Source organism: Polypterus senegalus, chromosome 18 (genome assembly GCF_016835505.1).
Source record: "Polypterus senegalus isolate Bchr_013 chromosome 18, ASM1683550v1, whole genome shotgun sequence".
NCBI lineage: Eukaryota > Metazoa > Chordata > Cladistia > Polypteriformes > Polypteridae > Polypterus > Polypterus senegalus.
In genome coordinates, this window is record NC_053171.1 from 26408273 (window position 1) to 26427438 (window position 19166).

Consider the following 19166-nt stretch of genomic DNA (forward strand, 5'->3'; position numbering starts at 1 on the left):
ACAGTGGATAGCAAATTGGGAACATTCAAGACAATTATCATTCTCTACAATAGAGAGATTCCCAGCAAACTAAGACAAGGACCAGATCATATGGTTTTCATAGAAACTGGAAAGAAACCAAAAAGTATATCCATGATTCTGCAGGCTTCAATGAGTACTGTGAATGTTACAGTTCATGAGCCTACCATTCAGAAAATGACCAAATAAATATTACTTTTACAGAAGGCAATAGAATCGTAGAACAGTTTATTTTTGTAAAGTTGAATCTGAACAACATACAACACCTAAAACAATGTCCTCTGGACAGATGTGACCTTAGTGGACTTCTCTGGTCGATATCATAGGACATAGTGAGAATTGCCCTAATCTGCTACATCTTCAGGCCTTCGATGTAAAAAAGAACACACATAACAGGGCTGCAGAAAGCCAATTGCACTTCTCCAATTGATTTTCCCTTTATTTTCCTAGACTATGTTGCCTCTGTGCCAACATTCAGTCAGTTTGCTTTCTAAGATTCACCTGATCACAAGTGATGTTAATGAAAGATACAATGACATGTCTGCAGAGACTCCCACTGCAAAAAGTACCTAAAAGGATATTTTTGTAACTACAGACTGAACCCTTCTTACATTGTCAGACAGACTAATGTTCTTGCAAGTATTGCTGGCTGTGTAATTGGAAGGGGTCCCAATCCAGCCACCAAGGCTTATATCTTTCTTTACAATTAAGCACAGGCAGCCACATCCATTCATTTGGAAACTACTCTCCTTAGGCCCCTGCACTATCTCCAAAATCCACTCCTCCAGACTTAAGCTCAGTGTCTGTGACTAAACCATACTTCAAGAAGATATTCTGAAAAGAACACTTGTGTCATAAAGAGTAATGCATTTCTGTAGAAGTAACACCAAAGAGTCAACAAAGAGCTAAAAGCAAGCAGTGGAAGTCAACACAGTACCACAGACTTGTACAATGGACCACATTGCAAAGACAAACCAAGTTTATTATTTGAACCCAGAGCCAAGATATGCAACTCCACACAGCATCGGATATCATACTTAAAGGCTTAGTACCACTAAACTGTTTATGTGTGCGAAGATAAGTCTGAACTCTAAGTCAGTAGTAAATAGCCAGCTAAGGACCTGCTTTCTCATGTTTGATTCTGACTATGCAACAAGTTCATGATTAATTGTATCTTTTAAGCATTTCGCTTTTACAAGCCTTTAACTCACTGAGACAAAACCTTGCACAACAGCACAGGAGTTTAGACTTCTCTTAGCCAGAGTTGTGCATTCTGGCATGGGCAAGCTGACTGTGACATCATGTTAAATTTCCAACAGTGAATTACTGTGTGAAAAAGCTTGTAAAATCAAATGAGTCCAGAAAACAGTAATCCATTTCTCTGTTATATGTTTGTCTGTCATCTTTTATGTCAACACATTAGGAGTTATTATATTTCTATAATCTTTCTATATGTCAATAAATTGTATTAAATAACAAAAAAAATAAATATTATTTATGTAGCACCCCTTCCAAGCTCAAAGTGTTATACTGTTTCTTAAAATGAGTGTACTTCAGGTATCTTGTATCACACACATGCACTTAGGAGAGTGTCTTCTGGCGTCTAAGAATGATGATAATTCTCCTCCGGAGAGAGTGAGGGCGCTGTCAATTACCTGCTACTTCCTTTCACCTGTAGACCAAGTAGTACAAGACAGGAGAAACTTTGACATACTGTATTTGTTTACGGCCCAGAAGACCTGCCTCTTCCACCCTGGTGCAGATATAGGCATCTCAGAACCTGAAAGTCACCCAACCTGTCACTTGCATCTTCTGGGAACAATTTGCGTCTCAAGGAGTGACTATAATTTCATTTTGATTTTCATCAGCTCAGAAGATAGCTGGGCGCATCACAATTGTTGTATTGTTTTGCCTTTTTTTTTTTGTTTGTTTGTTTGCAATATCTAATAGGCTTGCCTATGAAACAGGTTGACCAGGTTGGTATCCCAACAACCTTTTGTTGTGTCTAATGCTTGATATACTGTACATCTAATGGCCAGGAGCCCAAATTTAGACAGAAAGGTAAGTGAATTACTATAATCCCTCCCCCCAACAAAAGGTGTACTACAAGCATAAATAAGATATGTAACCACTATATAGAAAGAAATAAGAACAGACTTAAAATTTACAGAAGACAGCGATAAATATTGAGTCCCATAGAAAGTGGATGTAGAAATTGTGCCAAAAACTTCCTTTAAGCTGGACTCTCAAATACTCATCCCTTGAAACTTTGGAACTACAGAGCCCCTGAAGACTGGTGCTGGAGCATCAAAATGCCCTCTTCCTAGGATGAGGACAGAGATACAAGATCACCTACACCTGGGCCGGATGATGGGAGCAGTGGCATTCCATCCACTACTTGTATGCATGTCTTAAGATTCTTAAGTAGAACATTCTGGTGATACCATTGGAGACTCTGGAATGCCCCTACCTAAAAAAAATGGCAAAAAAGTTTAGAATTATTTTCCTGCAGACATGGAAAAAGACCCAGGTATGCTCTCTCCTTGGGACACAGGTTTAACCTGGACCTATGAAGTGCCCCTCTTGGGAGATGAGCAGCAACTTGGGAATGTCCCCTCCTCAAAGAAAAGTTTGCTCTAGTGTGAAGTAGACCTTCTTAGACTTTTGGACCCCCCTATCATCCTGTGTCTCTTATTTGGCTCTCTCTCACCCCTTCACCACCTAACAGCTAATGTGTGGTGAATGTACTGGTGCAAGAAAGGCTGCCTTCACACACCCAGGAGGAGTCTAGACATTGGTGGTGGCTGAAGTGGCTCCCCAATGTCCACTGTACATAAAGCACTATTGGTGTCTTGTAAAAGTAACTAACATGTTATTGACAGCCATTTATCCATTTTAATGCTGGTTTTTAAAAAATGTAATGTGAGAACTATAAGGCCCCCACGTTTCTTTACTGACTGGAGATAGTAAAAAAATGTATTAAATTGAGACTCAGGACTTCCAAAAAAACCCAAAGTTGAAATTTGAATAACAACAATTTATACAATATGCTACTATGCTACATCTTATCCCACACTGTACAAACTGGCATTGAAGTTACTTATGAAGTAATGTCTTTGTTTAGCCTTGAAAAATTATCTAAGTGTTTTTTCTCTCACATACTAACAATGTGTATCTTGGGTCCATCAGTGATTCTAAATTGGTCCCATATGAGTGAGTTTAGGAGTGTGAGAAAACGTGCACCTGCGTCAGATTGGCATCACAGCTGCAATAGGTCCGTTCTTTATATCCAATATTGTTGTGACAGGCATTTCACCCTGTGACGCTTTAATGGAACAAAAAGATATGGAAAATTTGATTAACTCTCCTGGGTACGATGGTGGTGCAGTAAAAAGCACTTCTGCCTCACTGCTTTAAAATACTGTGTAAAGTCCCCACCCAGTCAGGGTTTACCTCCAAATATTGTGATTTTCCGAACACATCCTAACGACATGAATGTAAGGTTAAATGGACTCTCTAAATCAGGGGTGTCAAACTCCGGGCCGCAGTGGCTGCAGGTTTTCATTCTGACCCTTTTCCCAATCAGTGACCAGTTCACTGGTAATTAACTTTTTTTCGCTTCATTTTAATAGCCCTGTTTTTAAGGATTCAGTCCTCTGAATTGATTTGTTTCTTCATTAAATAGCAGCTAAACAGAAATGTGATGTGAAACGAACCAACAGATGACCAGTTATTGAGGGGCTTCAAACTCCAACCAATTTCACTCCAGCAAATCTCTTGATAAGAAGTCAATTCTTGCTGTTAATTAAACCTGTTATTTAATCCCATGGCTTGTTGCTGCTTTCATTCTGCCACAGCAGACTTTTCCAAAACTGCTGATTTTCATTTTTGTCAAAATGTTTTCGTGACCTGAGAGATCAATGTTACAGAGACCATCACCTTTCTTTACTTTCAGATATTGTGTGATGGGCACAGGGGAGCTGGTCACATAGTGGCTCGTTTTGTGTCTCATTATTGTTTGGTTGAAAAGACGTTAATTGGCAGCAAAAACTGGTCACTAATGAAGAAGATGGTTAGAATGAAAACCTGCAGCCACTGCGACCCTCCAGGCCCGGAGTTTGACACCCCTGATTTAGAGTGTCCATTTAACCTTAGATTCGTGTCGTTAGGATATGTTCAGAAAATCAGAATATTTGGAGTTCGACACGCGTGCTCTAAATTACCCTGGAGTTGGTAAGAAGGGTCCGGTATTACAGAATGTGGCCCTAGCTCACGAACAGATTAAAAAACTAACCACTGACAACTGTATTAATCTGATTATCCAATAAAAGATGAAATGAAAAACTGCTTTGGAGAACTTTATAGTTTTTTTTTTTTGCCGAACGTTTGCTGAGGGCAACTCAGCATAAACCATTTGCCTTTTCTAGCCTTTAAATGTTGCCCTTACCTGTAATTTAAAAGGCTCTGAAAGCTGTCAGATATGGTCGAGATTTAAGTCGTGTGTAACCATCAAAATAAGACACAGAGACCTAAAGTTTCCAGAAGGTGAAAGTCAGGGGCGGGGTGTGGAGGCGACAGCTGAAACCAAGTCCCGCCTCTACTCCAAGATGGACCAATTACTACTGACTGACTCTATGTTATTCTCCAATCAAAGCTTAATTTCTTGTTCCGGCGAAGTTGATTTAGGCGCGTTTTGTTATTTCTTTTTGAACACGTTGCGGATTACTGTGTTCGCCTTGTTTTCCAGGAGGGATTGTATAATCCCCTCGGTAAGTGTATCGAATGCACAAATTCAAGAAATCTTAATCTGTATAATATGTTAATCGAGCTTCGTAATAAAGGGTCGGGTGTTAACAACGGGTTTTGTCTGCGGGGAGGAAAAATCCGTTGTCAACAGGCGCTTTCTTAGCTTAGCTTTCTTCCTCGTTTATGTCGATAAGAGGCATTACGTCTATGGACTCTGCACTTTCACTTGATTTATTTGTGAAAACAATTACCAAACTGGCAAGGATAGCCATGCGTTAAATCATAGCGTCTTTCATGGTTCCTAGTAAGGAGACTGGCCTAGTGCCTATTTTTTTGTGGAAAACACACTGCAGTTTTTGTTTCTAAGACAATACAAATGCAGTGTCAGACAGTTTAGAACTTTTCTCATTCACTTCCTTCAATATTTTAGTTAAAGAATGAGTAACTGCAAACTTATCTGTGTATATATGTAACATCAGTTTTGTAATCTGTGGTTGTGCACACTTGTAATTTTCTAATTATACTTGCTTTCCTACACCGAAAGCTGTTTTGAAATAAGACAAACAATATAATATTCTCTCTGTTGCTGTTTTGTCCATTTTCTAGGTTTATCCAGGCTGACTGGTTCTCCTCTGCACCCCAGATTTTGGGGATATTGGAGCAGTATTCTTTTTTTACAGCTGTATGTACTTCCTGACAACACCCCCTTGAGTTGTGTTTTTTATATATATATATTTATATATTTATATTTATATATATATATATATATATATATATATATATATATATATATATATATTTATATATATATATTTATATATATATAAATACATGAGAGATGATGACCTTGTTTTAAAAGCAAGTCACAGAGGTGAAATAAATGTGCCTTTTATTCTTTAAAATAAATGTTTGACAAGATCTTTCCAAATTTTAAGAGTTCTGCTGTTTCAGTAATATTTGGGGAAATGAACAGCCTACCAAACTAGGAAAATCTCTGTATGTATCTGCCATCCCCAAACTGAGTGATATGGTGACTATGCCACACTTCATTATCTGGCTGATGCCTTTATCCAAGGCAACATTACAATGTTGAGAGATACAATTGGTTGCTTTTGTGTATTTCCAAGTGAAGTGACTTGCTCAAGGTCACACAGTGTCTAACAGGATTTGAACCAAAATCTCAGGGTCTAAAGTTTAAAGCCTTAACCAATATGCCACACTGACTGCACATAAGAACTCTTCTTGCACTACAATGCAATCATGAACTTAGATTTTCTGTCCCCTGGGATAATACAGCTGACGGGGTATTTTTCTTTAAAGTATTTAATACAGTAGTTGCAACAGTGCCGCTATTTTTTCATTTTCCTTTTAAAGAATTTTCAGCTACACGTATTATGAAAATTAGCTATATCAGTTAATGCATTATTAATTTTGCAAATCTTAATTGTGTAGTAAAATTAAGGGGTTGACAGGAATGAATTGCATTCCTCGCTATGTTTGCAATTTCTGTAAACATTTCTTGCTTAACTGGATCAGCATTTTACACGGCGCCTTTTTCAAACATAAAAATATATTTACTATGCCTTCATAGAGCAGCATTGGCACAGATCGATAAAATAAAAATAGTTCAGTAATTAATGTGTTGAAGGTGCTGGACATCAGTTGCGTCATTTGTACACACATCCATATTAAAGTTCCGCAGGGGCAGGTTAATAATCGGAGGATTTTGCAAGCAAACCTTAAAATGGATGGGTGATCTAAAATGCAACATGGTACTGACAAAATTCCCGAGTAGCTGGTCTGCGGTATTCTTCTCAATCGCGCCTGCGCATTTGCTGAAGGAAGAGAAGAGGCGGAGGTACTGTCGACCTTTTTCCCAGTTGGCGCCGTGCCAGGGTCATGCGTCACGCGGCTGGTGTGTGTTCATGTTTTGGTGGGGGCGGGCTAGAGCAAAGCTGGACGTGCAGTTGGCGTTGATGCCAACGCCCCCCACACACCCACCTTCGGTACGTGTCGCTCATGTCGGCGCCGTGTTGTTTCAGGGAAGACCGGCGATGAGGCTACAGTGCGATGTGGAGGTCGTCAACCGGATGCTACCGACGTTCGGTATGAGAAACCGCGGCAAAGGATCCCGGGCTGTGTTGTCTATCGGGAAGCACGTGGACAAGACTACCAAAATCAATAACATCTACCTAATGATCTGCACTCTGAAGGACAAAGTGGGCTCCAAGTACAAGGTGAGCCTACCAAGGTTCAAAAGAGAAACGTTATGGTTAATGGGTGTGTGGGTAGAAGAGAGTGTTGGGTTGTGGCAAACAATGACCAGTGAACTAGACTTGAATTTATCCTGGTCCTGTGACCAAAGAAAAGTCAATCAAAAACTGATCATTCAGTGTTGATTAATCTAATTAGACATGTATTTTCTGCAGAGAACCACAAAGTGAAAATGTCTTGAACTTTGTTCTGCCCAGTAAACAAGTACAATGATTATTTTGCTGCTTGTTGCTTTGTAGCCTTTTCAGTTTGCATAGTGTATGTCCAGTAATAACCGCCAAGTAACTATAGCACCTTAATCTTGTTACCAATACAATTTACATTAGCATAATTCAATGATTGCTTTTTCTTTAACCTTGTTCTTTCCAATTTAGCTGAAGGAAAATGTAGAGCAGTTTTTCACTAGATTTGTGGATGAGGGTAAAGCTACAGTGCGACTGAAGGAGCCTGCAGTAGATGTTTGCCTCAGCAAGGTATGGTCCCTTTCCTTGTCTTTTAGAGGCATTGTTTAGGATTGCTTTGTAGTACATGAATTATTTGTATTGGCTCACGTTAATGAATACAAGGTGATCAGTAGGTTTATTGTACAATACATGTTAATTAAAATGATGGAAATCTGGACAGTTCCAAGTACTAAATGTATAATTTGTCACATCTAATTATGAAAAAATGCATAAGTACTTTTTTTTTGTTATTACTGTTGATGGTTGTCTTTGTTTAGACATGTATATCAAGTGTACTGGGCGAATTTTAGAGTATGACATACCTTCACAAGTATAAATGTTTTTAATATTAATCAAATTGTGTGCTGTTTGCTATGGTGCATTGTTTTTTATATTTCTGCAACTGTTCTATTTCTTGTGTGCATTGTCTATTTTTTTAGTGTAGATATTCAAGATTGTGTTTTACTTTGATCAAATGCCCGTTGATCTTTCCATTATTTATTATGCATATCTAGCGCAGGGTCCATGGGAAGTTAGATCCTGTACTGACAGGAAGCAGCTGTGCATGGGGTACCTGTACATTGCTCAGCAACGTCACACATGCACCTCCATTCACTGATACTGGGCCAGTATAGATCCCTTTTAGAAATAGGGAGGGGAAACTGGAGTACCTAGAGAAACTCCCACACAGAGAAATGGTGTAAATTGTGAAGAGGCTGTGATTCAAACCCAGGAATGTTAAAACTGTGAAGCTGTAGTGCTTAGCAAATACCATACTTCATTTGACAGTTAAAACAAGTTCACGTTTCAGTAAGCTTTTTAAAGCTGATAACCTTAAATCTGTTCTTTAAGAGTTTTTTTTTTTTTTTGTTCTTTTTTTTCCTTCAATTTAGTGCCCAAGCAGACACGGAGAACATGCAAACTCCATGTAGGGAGGTTTCCTGCCTTGTGCCCTGTGTTGGCTGGGATTGGCTCCAGCAGACCCCTGTGACCCTGTAGTTAGGATAATGGATGGATGGATAATCTAGTGTACTATACGGTATTTGAAATGTAATTTTAAAAAATGGGAGTGTTAGGGCTATAAACGGTACCACAACATTTTGGCAACTGTACATCCTGATTTACCATAATTGTTTCAGTAAGCTGTACACTAATATGTAATGTATATGGTGCAACATATACTGTAACAGAGTTGTCAAACTGAGATCCTTGAGGGTTACAGTTGCTGCTAATTTTTTTTGTCCATTTTCATTTACCAATTCTTGCTCTTGTATGGAACATGATTCTTGAATTAATTTAATATTAATATTCATAGCTGTTTGCTTGGTTGGTGGTTAAGGAAAAATTAAAAGGGATGTAAAGTGAGCCAACAGATTTCCATGAATCTGAGAGCTCAGAATTATGGCTATATTCCATTTTCACTCCAGCCAGGTTCTTATTTAGAAGCCAATTCTTGCTTCTAAATAACATGTTCTCATTCTGCTTTTTTCACTCTCTGAGAGCACCATCAAAATGAGGACAACTCACTTAAAATTAAGGCAAAAGAAGTATATTCCATTGTGGGCTCTGTAGTGCCAATAAAGTGTAAAATAAAGCAAAGCAATTAGTTTCTAATTATGAAATTGGGTAGAATGAAAGCCAGCAGGCACTGCAGCCACCAGCATCCGAATTTGACACCCTTGTACTACAGTAACTTTTACTTTGGTTCTCTCTGTTCAATTGTTATTATTGTTTCTTCCCTTCTTATTCAGCACTTCTTTAATCTCTGTCCCTCTCTACTCAAACATTACTACATATACTAGGTCTCTGTATTAAATTTACCTTGATATCCACCTGAAAAGCCCACCTCTGGCCATTGCAGTCCTTTAAATTCATATGACCAGTGATTTGTCTCTTGAACTGCATCAGTGCTGTCATGGACGATTGGCTGCAGTTTTTAAACTCAGTCAGCAACATATTTTAGTTGTGTGTCTCCCCCCAAACCCATTAATTGCCTTTAGTAAAATAAAGATATTTTTAATACAGAATTACAGGTTTATAAGGTAGGTATTGTGCACTAACAAGTGATTGTTGTAAGTGGTCAGTTGTATCTTTTGACTTTAAATATCCCTGATTTATACAAAACATTTTCATTTATTTTTCTTCTCGTCCGATAATGTAAAAAAAAAAAAAATCCTAGCTTCCTCTTTTTTTTTTTTTTTTTTAGAGATTTCCATAAACTAAGAAAAATCTGCAAATGTCTTTCCTAATAACATTGTATGTATGTTTTTAGATGGCTGAAGCCACTGGCATAGTCTATAAAGAATGCAAAGTATGGTGAAATGAACCTGAGACGATAAACCAAGGACAGTTATCGACTTAACTGACTGTTGTCTGTTGCTTGCAGTCTCCACTAGTTCTTGCTGTAATATTTTTGTCTTTTACTTATTACATTATACATAATTATGTACTTCTCTTCCATTTGACTGTAGAATGTCAAATATTTTCAGTTAAGTGATTAATAACATGTTGGCAGTTGTATTGAAATACTGATTGTGAGTAAAGGGGCTTTGCTGCTTTCTATTTGGTGTGCTTACCAATTTTTATTTTTGTAGGCAGATGCTGCCAATCTGAAGAACTTTCTTTCGGCTGCTAGACTAGCACACCGAGGCAGTGAGATAGACACGTTAACCCTTTCGTCTCTGACACCAGCAAAGGCCCGAGATGTAGAAAAACCAAAACGCAAACTGACAATTACTTCTAAGAAGGATTACCCACTGACATGCAGCTTTCCTTATTCCCTTGAGCAACTGCAAGTGTCTTACTGCAAACTGTCAAGAGTTGACATGCGCATGCTGACCCTAAGGAAGCTCAGGAAACTGGACCTAAGCAATAATCACATCAAAAAGCTCCCTGTCACAATCGGTGACCTTTTCTGCCTCAATGAGTTAATTTTACACAACAATCACCTGGAGTCATTTAATGTTGCTCTTTGTAATTCCACCTTGCAGAAATCCCTTCAATGTCTGGACCTCAGTCAAAATAAACTCCAAGCTCTTCCAATTCAATTCTGTCAGCTTCAAGAACTTGTTCATCTGAAGCTGGACGACAATGAACTTATTCGTCTTCCGTTTAAGATTGGGCAGTTACATAAACTACGCTTTCTTTCTGCTGCCCGTAATCGGCTTCCATATTTGCCTAGTGACTTTCGCAGATTATCTCTGGAAAATCTGGACCTGTTTGGGAATCCTTTTGTGCAACCTAATCCTTTAGATCATACTATCCAGCTGAAATTTCCGTTACCATTACTTGAGTTTGCTGCAAGAGCAGCTGTGAATTACAGGTTTGTATTTTGTTTTCATCTGATTTTAATTAGGTAGATTTAGGAATGTTGTGTATAACTGTGCATTTTTGAGCATTTTTTTTTTCTAGCAAGCAGAGGACTGCATATGTGAGTCTGCCTAAGGAGATAAATATTCAGAACCTTCTGGTGGTGCATGCTTGCTGTGTTAGGGTATGTGTGTGTGTGTGGTGTTGGTTTTTTTTTTTAATCAAACTTCTTAAAACTAAAGAAAAAAATGTATTTGCTTCTTTAGGGGTGTAAAACTCAAAGCCTTTAAAGCCCAAAAATATATTTACTTGTCAAAGCATTTTAGTAACAAATCCTGTGTACCAAATTTGAACACTGTTTTGTTAAATGTATACCATGTCCTCTTTTAGATTTGCCACATCTCAAATTTTTGGTATATCATGAAAACAATGGTTTTCTAGCCTTTCCATGGATTCGGTGTTTCACATGTCTGGATTTTGAATTATTTCTCAAGAACATCTCTTCTGAAGCCATTCTGTAGTATCTTTGATTTAGAATCATTACCCTGCTGAGGTAACTTTTATATTAGTTTATTGCATACTGGAACACATTTTTCTCTGGTACTTTAGTTGCTCCATTTAATTTTTGTTTAGATCCAACCAATATTTCCAGACCCTTCCTATAAGAGATTTATAGAACATTTTTACTCTGTAAACAAGAAACAATGATGCACATGATTCACTAACCAGGATGAGAGGCAACCTCTTGATGGATAAATAATTAACCTATGTACCATGTTCTTTAATGTGTTAATTTACTACTTTGTTTTTGTTTTGTTTTAATGTAACATGAAAGATTCATGGGGCTGGAGCCTAATCTAGTAACATCAGGCGCAAGCCAAGAACCAACTCTGTCCATTGCAGGACACACTCGTGCAAGATCAATTTAGTGTCATCAAGTAACAGTCTTGTTTTGAGGACATAGAAGGGAAACTCATACCAACGGTAATCGGCCCAGGATTTGCCCCCCAAACTCAGGAGCTATGATACAGTGGCTCTAACCAGTAAGCTGCCCATGTATGAAACTCTTAATACTTGTGTGTTCATTTTTATGTGTAAGAATATTTCAATAACCTGAGATGTACTGAAGTAAAAAAAATTAAGAAAAAAAATGCTACCAATTACTTGTAGAGAGAAAATCTTGTCTAAAAGCATTTATTTCAAACAATAAATGGCTCAAAACAATTGTGTATACAGACGTCATAATGACTGAGAATGTAAAAATGTTCAGTAATAGATTGACCAGACTTGCAGAGGTTAAGAGTTGCACTGTTGATTACACTGGTCAACAACCACCAAAAATTAAAAAAAAATATATATATATAATCTTAAAGTACTTTGTGTGCTGAATTCAAATATGTTTTTAGAATTTCTCTATCGAGTAAGGTTTGTCAGTAATCCGCAAGTTACATTTGAAAATATTGCATATTTTCATGCTTAATAAAATGACAAAAGTACATACTTTGCCTCGGAAACATACGTCTTAAGAGCCCAGCAGCAGTCACCCAGCATATTGGTCCACCACTTGTCCTAGTATTGCTTTTTCATGTTTAATGAAAAGCAATACATATCTGCAACAATTTGTTAGAAAAGTTAATTTATACAGCAAATTTCATTGTAAATGGTATATGACTTGATAAGGTCATTCACTATTTCAGGATAGTTTTTAGCCTCGCAGTTTACCAAAACATTTTATGCAGACACTTGTGAATCTCGGCCAAGCGGCTTTCTCAACTTCATTCCATTCTTCTTCACATCTCTCATCTCTGAATACTTCTCTGAGCTGAGGACATGCAATGCCAAGATTAAGGCATTTGTATTGGCAACTCTTTCTGAACTTTTTTTTTCCTTGTACCTGCTGTCCCTTTTGCACAAAAAGACAATATAGTACTTAATGCAATCCTACTTGTAGCAACACAAAAATGAAATCGCCTTTAGATTTCCACAGATATTATTTCTGACATTTTTCAAAAGTAACTCCATGCAACTCCTGTTAGTTACATGTAATTTATTGTTCTGATGCAAAAAGGCACCTTCCAAGCTGATATTTGAGGAGTCCATGAGCAAGCTACACTTATCCACTTTAAGTTCTTGGTCAAGAGTCTTCATAACTATTTTTTTAATGTAACAGTGATTAATATTTGAAATGTATATACTAGGGGGCTCTTCCCCCTGCTCGCTTCGCTCACCCACCCCTGGGTTTGGTTTACCGGATATACAATTTAAAGAGATTATTTTCATGGGAATTGTTACATATGCATTATTTTACCTTTTACTTTAAAACAGTTGTTAAAACAATACTTGTCCTTTATTTCTGGCCCCAGGCATCTTTCTCGCAGGACGTATAACTCTGCTCGCGTTGTGAAGGGAGGCAGCTGAACAAACGCTAAGGAGAAGCAGTTGGATCATCTGCTGGCTGCTTGCTGCTGCTGCTGGTGGCAAGCTGCGTGTTCTGCTTGTCACACTGCGCGTCGATCATTTAAAAGCCTGTACAGCAGCTGTCCTTTTGCCACTTTGCATCTCTGCCGCTTGCGTTGTGAAGGCGGGGGTGGAAAGGGGCTGAATGCACGCGAACGAGAAGCGGTCAGATCATCTGCTGGCTTGCTGCTGCTGGCAAGCTGCGTGTTCTGGTTGTCGTTTTAAGAGCTGGGAGCACATGAAGTGTGTCTGCCAAAAGCATTCCAACAACTGCTAGATTAGATGTCTTGTCGACTTGTTTTTAAATGTTGTCTCACTGCCTTGTCTCACGTGACGTCAAATTGTCTTCCGAGAAGATCATGTCTTGTCTCCCTCCCAAGATTCTTTTTTTTTATTTTATATATATTTTTTTTATTTTATATATATATATGTATGTATATGTATGTATGTATGTATGTAGTATCCCAACATGACACTAAATTATGAAAATATGAAGGTGGTATCACAAGAAAAATAAATAACCCTGATTGGGGGAAGAGAAAAAAATTGACTTCATTGTTTGGATTCAGCATTATAAAGTATGCTTAAATGTAGAACCCCCATTGTAATCCTTAGGACAAAACTGTTACCTTTTAATCATGCCTTATACAGCATTGTATATCATTACCTTGTATGTATTGTGTGTTTATTGATTTTTTTTTTCCCCTATCCTCTTGCAGGCTGTCTTTTGGGCCCCATGTGATTCCAGCTCATTTGTGTCACGACCTAAACGTTGCTAAGCTGTGTGGCTGTGGGATGTCTTGTGTCCACTACTTTATCCAGGCAACTGTGACCATGAACCTTCACCACGTGTCTCACACTGTAGTCTTGGTGGATAATATGGGTGGTACAGAAGCACCAGTTCTCTGTTATTTCTGTTCTTTGACGTGTTACTCTGAATTCATAGACCGATGTCTTCAGCGCGGCAGGTGATATTTGTGGTGGGGGTTGGGAAAGCTAATAAGGAAACTGTGACATCAGTTCTGTTTGGGTTTAAAACAAAAATCTTATTTCTTAGATTATGAAAGTATTTTATTTTTCTGTGTAATAATGAAGCTTGGATTGAACTTGCATATTGTAAATTGATGTATCTTATTTGGAATCTTCATAACAATGATAACTTGTAAAGCAAGCATAAAGGAATCATTTTGCATCCAAACCCTGAACTGTGTCCGGTTCAAATTTCATAGAGGATTCTACTGGAAGTCGCAGTGTTTTCTTCATATTATATGCACTAAAATACAATATTATGCTCTGGTTTTATTTGACATGGACCTTTTTCTTAATGTAATAACGCTCATATTTTTTGAGCCAGTGCTATACAGTTGAGGCAGAAGTACTTTTTTTATTTTTTATGTAGTGTGAAATAAATATTTTATAAATGTAACTTATTGTCCTGATTTGAAATGGTGCTGAAAATAACTAAGACGTGTTTACCATTTGAATAAATGTAAATTGTTTTTCATGTATCTTATGTAGTAAACTGCCATGTTTTGACAGTTTATTTACATAATCACATTTGTTTACATGTTTGCTAATATGTTAGTAAAGCTATATATAAAAACAATCTTGTTTTAATTACTTGTTTTTGCAGTTTGCAACTATTTAAAAATCTTTTTTGCAAGATCCTGAAGATCAATTTTAATATATTTGACAGAAAAGGGATTTTAAAAAGTATTGTACGACCAAAATGTATCTGTTTTAATCCCCATTTACATAATACAAATAAAATTTCATTGTCTTTGAGGATATTTCAGAAATTCAAAAATCATTCTGATGAATCTGTTCACTTATTATCCGTTTAAAAAGAAATTGTTAGATACAGTGATAGCAAAATGTACCATGCCACAATTTCCCTAAAATGACTCAAAATGCTAGAACAGTCTAGGGTTTTGTTTGTTTGTTTGTTTGCTTGTTTTTTTGTTTTGCTCTGCACCTTTCTATATCCTATAATGCAGCTTTGGCATGTAAGAGAAGAAATATTCACATTTTTAGTTGCAGTGATGGGGCAAAGAAATTGTTTTACCATAGTCTTTTTATTAACTTGTATTTAAATACATCAGCTGTCCCAGCTTATGGATGAAATGTGTTCACCTCTAAAGTCATTACTTTATTAATGTAACTAAGTTGTTTTGTTTTGTTTTTTTTTTTAATATTCAAATAGTCTACCTCTGAAAGCAGTCTACTTTTAGTTCTTTACCAACTGAACACTGACCTTGCTGCCCTAATAAAGGATCTGTGAAAATCGGTGAGACAAATGTGAGTTTTTAATATTAGAATACTATTTTGAGGTGTGTGTGTACTTTTCATTGACCGAGTCAGATGAACAGATGGAGTTACACAATTTTCCAAACCTGCTTATCCAGCGGAATGTTGCTGGGATGAGCTCTAGCTTTCATGCAATTATCAAGCACAAAGCGGAAACAAACTCTGGAAAAGGTTCCAGCCTATTACAGGACGAACAATCGCACCTGCATTGGCCCGGTTAAGCAACTCCCTTTCCACCTAGCCTACATGTCTCTAGATTGTGAGAGGAACCCCAAACGGACAACATGCAGTTAGCCCCCAGGACTTGAACTAATTAGACTTTACACAGTAAATTTTATTTACTAAATTTAATGTGTCAATCATTGAAGGGGTACTGAATCATCAGGGGTTCAAGGACTGTTCCAGGCATTTCCATTCTTAATTTTGTAATCTGTTAAATACGGTATAGCATAATTGCCACGTGTCATTTGTATTGTAAACTGGGTAGCTCTACTGAGAAAAAGTAGCCAAATCATGCGGTTCCACCCGTTGACCAATAGTGTAGAGTTATTTGGTAGTTTGCAAAGCAGATGGCAATGTATATAATATATTGCTCATTGCATAATATAGTAAATGAATGATAAAAGTAATTAATATTTTCTCTTTCATCAAACCTTTAAAACCTGAATTTTTAGAAATGTAGACAGAAGTCAAGCAAAATGACACCTGTTACTGGCTAACTAAAAAGATTACAATATGCAAGCTTTTGAGGCAACTCGGGCCCCTTCTTCAGGCAAGATGCCTTTTAAAGCATACATATAGTAATCTTTTTAGTTAGCCAGTAAAAGGTGTCATTTTGCTTGACATCTCACTACATTCATAATGGCTAACATGGTAAAACGCCCTAGTAGTATGGAAATGTAGAAAAATGCAGATTTCTTTTATAAGCCACTCATTTGAAATGTTGAGTGGACTCCTATACTAAGCAGGTAAAATTATTAAATATAATGAATTAATAATATACGTGGTCCTTGGTCTCATCTTTCAAATGGCATACTACATTTTATAAATGTATGAAATGCTTAGTGGCTTTTTTTGTGAAAATGTTTTAGAACTGTGTTTTTTGATTCTCATTGCATTCATTAAATAAGGACAAATCTGTTCTAAACTGATGCTGGATGCAACCTAAATGAAAATCAATACATATCTGCACCAGTTTGTTAGAAAAGTTTTATACACCAAATTTAAATGTAAAGGTTACAAAGACTAATAAGTGAATAAACTATTGTTTGAAATTGGGCAGGGATTTTAAATTGTAATTAAGAAGCTTCTGCAGTCATTCATTGCAGTCTTTCAGAACTGGCCTTGTTCATTGCTGGTTTAGCTATGAAAAGATCTGCTAGCTTTATGGTATTTTGATAAAACCAGAAGTGAGCATGTGCTAATTGAGTAAGTCTTTTATAATTAATAAAAAGTGACAATGATGAAATGCTCTACCTTTGCTGCTTTTGCAATATGAGGGAAAAAAAGAGCAGAAATAAAACACTTTTTATGTAAAATTCAAAAAATTGGGAATGATGTTTTCATATAAAAACTGACTCAACTGAGAGTGTATTATTCATGGAGCACTATTGTTAAATTAGGATTTGGTGACACAAATTGCAGTGGCCTTTGTGATTGAGCTTCAAAGACATGCAGGTAAACTGACAAACCAAAGCTGGCCTGAGAATCTGCGCCCCAATCCAGTGGCATCTCATACAGGGGTGCTGCTTTGAGTAAAATACTGCAGGAATAGATTTCATCTTTCAAGCACCCTGTTCATACAATGGATGATTAAGTAGACCTACTTAATATCTTATAATCTACTACTCAACATTTCTGTAATGCATTCTAACATTTGTTTCACATGATTTACCCAAGGCACTCTTTTATGCTGAAACTACCCTTGTTCAGATTGTAATTACACCTGCAAATGCTGTAAAGCAAAATCTGAAACACTGCAGTAGGGTTTGCTGTTGTCCATTTTCCCAGAGACAAATGATAGGTTACATTGCTGAGGGACTGGACTGTGTCATTTGTTTCTCACTGAAATGTGTAATTTTCTTTCATAAAACCACAAATGACAGCAATGCTAGAGTTTCTCAGTTATGTTTTGTTTTTAAATTTTTAGACGGCTGGGGCTCTTGCCCAGCCGGGACACCTCCGTGCTAGGAGGACCGGGGGAGCAAGCGTGCCCAGAGCATTACCTTCTCCAGAGCACTAGATGGCAGCCCCACTGGGTTGCAGCGGTGCCTAGGACTCCTTCAGGTTTCCATGGGAGTTGGAGTTTGGTACAGCCCTGTTGGGGTCAGGGGGTGCTGCAGCAACTGCTGAGCACTCCTGGGCAGTTCTTCCGCCACCCCTGGAAGTGCTGTCGGAAATGGGTCATCAAGCACCTGGAGCACTTCCGGGTGCCTTATAAAAAGAGCCAGCAGACACTACTCCAGGAGCCAGAGTCAGGAGGAGGAGTAGAGGAGTGAAACGAGAGAGAAAGAAAAAGAGAACAACTGTGCATTGTGCTATATCGTGCTGGTGGGACTGTGTTATACTTGTGGGAAATGAGGAAAGTGTTTCCCATGATCAAAAAGAACAGTAAAGTCCTGTGTGCTGGTATTTGAGCTTCCTGTGTCTGTCTGTGTCAGTTAGGGTGGCTGGCACACCCCCTGTTGGTGCCACAGCTTGTAAATACATAATCTAGATCGGTAAGCTATATAAATTCTATTTAATTTTCCATTGGCTCGGTGAAGCAATGATGAACACTGCCGTTTTACAGATTCATATGGACCATTGTCTGTGCTCAGTTTGCATAATCCCCCTCTGTTCTGTGAGGTTTTGGCTCCTGGCACTCTAGTTTTTCCCCAAAAGATGTTCATGATTGTAAAGCACCCATGTGTGACCATATTTACACACAGAGATGTTAATAAGATGAATTGATGCCATTTTTAGGACTGGCACCTGCCTCTGCTCTATGATGGCAGTGTAGGCTCTGCCTACTGTGACCCTGATTTGGAACAAGCAAGATTGATAATGTTATACATGTCTATGGTCTCCTAAAAGTTTCAAATGTTGTGAAATGTTAAAACTGTTAAAACTTTGTAAATTCACAGTAACCCTATAACTTTACAGCATCTATAAAAACTCTTCACTCAGGGAAATCCTGGAGGAAAACCTGATGCTGTCTGCAAGAAACCTGTGTCTTGAGAGATTTGCTTTCCAGCAAGCAAAAGCTACACAGGAATGACTTCCAAATGTCCGGGAGTGGCCAAGTCAGAGTCTAGATCTCAATCTGACTGAGAATTTGTAGCTGGACTTGACAAAAGCTGTTCACTCAAGGTCTCCATGCAACATGATAGAGCCTGAGCAGTTTAACAAAGAAGAACAAGGACAAGTGTCAATGTGAAGATATGCAAATCTAATCGAGAGAGGCCTGAGCAAGGAGATGCAAAGCGGTCATGACTTCTGAAGGTTACTAAGCAGAGAAGATGGTGAATACTTATGTGATCAATTATTTTGTGTGTTATATTTATAATTAATTTAGATCACTTTTTAGAGATCTGTTTTCACTTTAACATTAGAGACGTTTTCTGTTGCTCA

General features: G+C 37.7%; 1 protein-coding gene across 1 annotated transcript; it reads left to right on the forward strand.

The window, feature by feature from the left end:
- Positions 1-4643: 4643 nt before the first annotated feature.
- On the forward strand, positions 4644-14586 carry lrr1 (leucine rich repeat protein 1). Its single transcript, XM_039741520.1, has 5 exons — positions 4644-4787; positions 6807-7001; positions 7413-7511; positions 10076-10803; positions 13967-14586. Exons 1-5 carry the CDS (start codon positions 4653-4655, stop codon positions 14217-14219), a joined length of 1410 nt encoding a protein of 469 aa, XP_039597454.1. The 5' UTR covers positions 4644-4652; the 3' UTR covers positions 14220-14586.
- Positions 14587-19166: the final 4580 nt, after the last annotated feature.